The sequence below is a fragment of the Sinocyclocheilus anshuiensis genome, unplaced genomic scaffold (genome assembly GCF_001515605.1).
Source record: "Sinocyclocheilus anshuiensis isolate Anshui unplaced genomic scaffold, SAMN03320099.WGS_v1.1 scaffold966, whole genome shotgun sequence".
NCBI lineage: Eukaryota > Metazoa > Chordata > Actinopteri > Cypriniformes > Cyprinidae > Sinocyclocheilus > Sinocyclocheilus anshuiensis.
The window spans coordinates 514,477-519,556 of record NW_015540909.1 but is presented as its reverse complement, the minus strand read 5'-3'; the positions used below and the strand labels follow the sequence as shown (position 1 = coordinate 519,556).

The following is a 5,080-nucleotide window of genomic DNA, read 5'->3' as shown; positions in this document are numbered from 1 at the left end:
TTTTCACTGTAAGGTATCTGTACTTTTACTCAAGTATGGTTTTTAGGTACTCTTTACACCTCTGATTACAGGGTTAAATATTTATCATCTTAAATGTGACTTGAGCAGCTTATGAAAAGTGGTGATAATCACAATATTTATAACTAGTATTATTATATAAAGATGTTTTTTGCACTGCAATGTCTAAACCATAAATTAAAGTCAAACATACATATTTTTTCATATATTAAATGTCATATGTATGTGTATGTATTATTTACTCACTGAAATAATACGTGTACTTAATAAAGACAAAGAACTAAAAAGACAGTGGTTTCTTTATTTGCAAATTAATCACAAAAATATTGGCTACCAACAATAAAAAATATTAACAACGGTAGGTTTGATTGTACAGTCCAGATGATTATTTCCTTACAGTTATTTTATTCTATCTATTCATACCCTACATTATGATACAGAAAGCACAATATTGGCAGTGTGAAAGTCATGGGAACTCTCTGCATGTCTGTGTGAGTGTGGTTGATGTCTAAAAAAAAATCATAACTAGTTCATTCATATTTTATAATCTCTGTTCCATTCACTCAAAATAAATGGGCTCTGTACACTGCGACACATTTTATTTAAACATCATTTTGTGCTTGGTGCGAAACACGATATTGCATTATTAGATGCCAGTTTTCGGCTTGGGAGCAGGAATACGAAATGATAATATCAATAAAAAGGTTACGCGTGTGATTATGACGAATCCGAGAGCAGCATGTAAGGTGCATGGTTCTGTACCTCACACAATTGTAAACTACTTACATTTTAAACAAAACTAAGTAAAACTATCTGTAAAAGTTACTGGTAATACAAAATGCTCTGTGGACCCAAAAGTCTTCCTGTGGACTGGTGCAAATATCTGTGTGTGAAGTGATATCCTTGCACACAAGATATGCATTGTATGCTTTTCCATTCCTTGGTCAACAACACAAACATTGTGCTTCTCAAGCATCACACGTTGAGGTCAATGAAGAATTAAGGGTTGTACGATTTTTACAAATAAAATCTGTATTATAGAAAATAAACGCTCTGAGATACTGTCAGTTCTCCATCTGTAATATTGCCAAACGCCTTCCCAAGTGTCCATCCTAAAGCAGGGAATATCAGGGGTGATTAATCATCAAACAGTTCAATTTGTACTTTTTGGTGCCTTTTTTTTCCCAGAACTCACAAGTGTAATGAAAATGCTTGACCAAAGGATGCACTTGAATCGAAACGCCAAATGACTGAACAGGCACACAGCTGTTAGAGGAGACTGATATACAGTGGGTACGGAAAGTATTCAGACCCCCTTGTGCTGTGTGTACATTAATGAGGAAAAAAAATTAACTTAAATGATTTTAGCAAATGGCTGCAATATAACAACGAGTGAAAAATTTAAGGGGGTCTGAATACTTTCCGTACCCACTGTATGCTGCGTGAAGTGAGTCTGATGTAATTGTGCATGGAAGTACGGAAGAAAGTGCACAAAAACCTTTCAAAGATGAATGAAAATCAGAAGGGAACGAAATTAAATCCAATTAATTTTATGTTATACATAAAATGAGATTTGGGTTCGTTTCATGACTTCTCATTTCAGCAGCAAGAGAAATTAAATCCATTAGCGCAGTGGTTTAATTCAGCCCCAGCGACTGGGTTAAGGGGCTTTGTGGAACTTTCCGTGGATCGCCCTGCCATCGTGTCTATTATACAGCATCCTTGCTTACATTCATGGGTGTAATTCATACGGTTCAGTAGCAGTCAACAGTTCCTACAGAACACAAGTCATATAAAATAGCCTTTTAAAATGGTCTCTTGGCAGAGGCAATACATTCCTGGACACATTCTGATGACAACCCTGAATGAAAAGTGATTAGATGTTGTGATATGCTAAACAAATCACATAAAAACTGAAAAAGGGTAAAACATTCATTAAAACAAGATAAAAAAAGGTGATAAAAGGATTATTGGCGGACAGGTTTTATGGATCACTATTAAAACTGCAATACCCTTACTTAACGCTCCAGTGAGATTTGTGATATAACGCCATTGCCAAAATAACACATGGGTTCAGTTCTCAACATTTATCATTCGAATTAAGATTAAAAAGATCAGCCCCTTGAGGCCTGTCAAAACACATCAGCTTGTATACTTTAGTGAATTTAACCGTAATTGGCTTGATAAAGTTGCATTAAGGCAGTTACTGCACATAGAACAGGCCAAAAACATACCCAGCTTTTTTACAGTTTCATATTTACAGTCACATTGATTATGGATGTAGCTTATCTGTGTTTTAGTACCACAATTTATCACGCATTATTAAGCTGTCCTGTGGATTCGCAACTAATAGCCATAAATACATCATAATGAAATTTCACCTTTAAATGTCACATTTTAAGCCCGGAGGGTGCAGCTGTAACGAATGGGCTTAATATCCTATGAACTAAAAACCGTTTAAAACAGAAGTATGAAACTACAAGGCGAATAGCCTTGTGTTGTGGAACACAACACATGAAATGAGTGTTAAAAGAATATTTAACCAAGAAAACAAAGAAAGTCTGACTTTAAGGTACCACCCTGGCACTTATTTATCTGTTGCGGACTTGTGTATGTCCTACAGCTCAAAAGAAATATGTGCCCTCCTCTCCCATATTGCAAGTCCATTTGTTCTGACATTATGTCTTCCTGGTACTTCAACACACCAGACAAATAGAATGTCTTTTGGAAGCCTCCCGTTGTGATCCTATGTTCGAGCCAAGGATTGTAGCGGGTGTACCCCAGGGCTATGTCCTGGGCACATCACTGTTCTCCAAAACGGAACAGAGCCACTAGCACACCTAAGGGCATCTTTCTCCTCCTCTCTGTCTTGTCCTCTAGAAGCTCAGTTCTCCGAACTGAAGGTCCGCAAAGCCGCTGGAGGAGACTTGACCAACCACTGTGGCCGGCGGCTTACAGGGGTGGACGAGAGGGCGAGTACCCTCAAGAGCAGAAGGAGGGGTGTCCGAGTTTGACCAGTGTGTCCCCACCCCCCTCTTCAGGTTACCTGCTGTGGAGCAACTCCTCCCTAAGCCAGCTAGGCAGCGGCTGGCCCATTTTGTACAGCAGCTTGGAGAGCTCTATGTTGTGCTCATGGTAATATTCTCTCAGGAAGGTCCGGGACTGTGAAGGAAGAGGATGGGGTCAGTTTTTCTGCAAATATGAAATGCACAACATGTAAAGTCATGTTTAAGCTATGTGTGGTTTATTATGGAGTCTAGCATTTATTCAATTTCCCAATTGTTACATTTATATTAGACTGACTTTTACATTTAGTCATTTAGCAGACCCTTTTGTCCAAAGTGACTTGACTATTATCTGATGCTCACTTAAAATGGATTTTTAAAAACACTTTAACATCAATTTAAATCCAATTTAATAAAACCGTTAAATCTTTAGCAAATAAAAAAAAAATCTCATAATATTTTTTCATACTGTACATTATAATGTTGCGATGTTCAAATTCATTAGTAGGATTTAAACTGTTTAGCATTTAATTTTTAATTTACTTATACTAAATAGTATGGAATGTCAATATAAGCAATAACCTGAAAATCATTATAGACATATACATACACACACACACAATATATATATATATATATATATATATTGTGTGTGTGTGTATGTATATGTCTATAATGATTTTCAGGTTATTGCTTATATTGACATTCCATACTATTTAGTATAAGTAAATTAAAAATTAAATGCTAAACAGTTTAAATCCTACTAATGAATTTGAACATCGCAACATTATAATGTACAGTATGAAAAAATATTATGAGATTTTTTTTTTATTTACACACTATATATATATATATATATATATATATATTTTTTTTTTTACTGAGCACATGAATACTTTTGTATTTTATATTGGATGATTATTTAAATTAAAGTACATTTTCTATAATTATTTTTGATCTTTTGTCACTTATTGACAGGAAAATTATAGAGTGGAAAGGAAATGTACATCAAAGCATGTGCACTAACCACTAGGCAATGACATCAAAGACAATTTTTCTACAGCATTACATCTCATTTTAACATCATCAGCATCACTCATCTACTTTTAAAATGGCTTATATTCTTATGTTAAACAGCTAAATATTTTTGACTGGATATTAGACCAAACACCTCCGGGCTAGAAAAGGTCATGAACCTTAAGCCACTGCTGTGACTGTGTGTGTTAAATGACAGTGTCCCGCTCTGTGTACAGCTCTTTCTCTCAGGAGTTCTGCTACTGCAACTGCATCTGCAAAGCCACGACACATCAGCCTGTTCTTTCACCCCTCATTAACTTTGATGTGTCTGCCAAGAAGCCACAAGGTAACATCAAGGTCCTCAGCATGCGACTGAGCCTCTCTTTATCATAGTCTGTTAAAAGATCTGAATGAAGCTGTGCCCTTGTAGAAAATACGCCAGTCTGAATGACCCTGAAGTAACAAGAATTTGGCAAAAATAGGCTATATATATATATTTTTGGGGGGCAAAAAAAAAAAAAAAGACGTATAAACGCCTTAGTTCTAACGGCAGCACGTTGCGCGAGTGAGCGTGATCATCCCTTCCTCTTTATTACTAGTTTTAATGCAAAATATACATGAATGAACATCTCACCCCTCAAGTAATCGCTCAATTAGTGTTTCAACCGTGGAAAGATGTCATTAAAACAGCTTGTAAACAAAATGTCACATAGCATTTCATTTATGTTCTCAGGCAAGTCATCAGTGTCTACAGCTCGTATTTGCAAGAGAAATTAAGTCTATTGAAGAGCATTTTGCAAAATATCAGACTATACTTCATTATATTTACTTTACCTGTTAGTGATGTCTTAATTATTTATGCGTAAATAAATATTTTATGAAAACATACATTTTTACCGAAAACATACCGAACCGTGACGTCAAAACCGAGGTACGTACCGAACCATCATGTTTGTGTACGTTACACCCCTAATATATATACAGACACATGCAAATACTTCTTAAACATATACTTGCATGTGTGTATATATATATATATA

General features: G+C 35.6%; 1 protein-coding gene across 5 annotated transcripts in view; it reads right to left on the bottom strand.

Moving 5' to 3' along the window:
• Positions 1-1,739: 1,739 nt before the first annotated feature.
• The window catches only part of ndst1b (N-deacetylase/N-sulfotransferase (heparan glucosaminyl) 1b), a 125,548-nt gene continuing 122,207 nt past the window's right edge, over positions 1,740-5,080 (bottom strand). For all 5 annotated transcript variants that reach the window (XM_016487114.1, XM_016487115.1, XM_016487116.1 and 2 more), the window contains one exon: positions 1,740-3,180. In XM_016487114.1, coding sequence (XP_016342600.1) covers positions 3,061-3,180 — 120 coding nt within the window. In that variant the 3' untranslated portion in view covers positions 1,740-3,060. The remainder of the gene's footprint in view (positions 3,181-5,080) is intronic.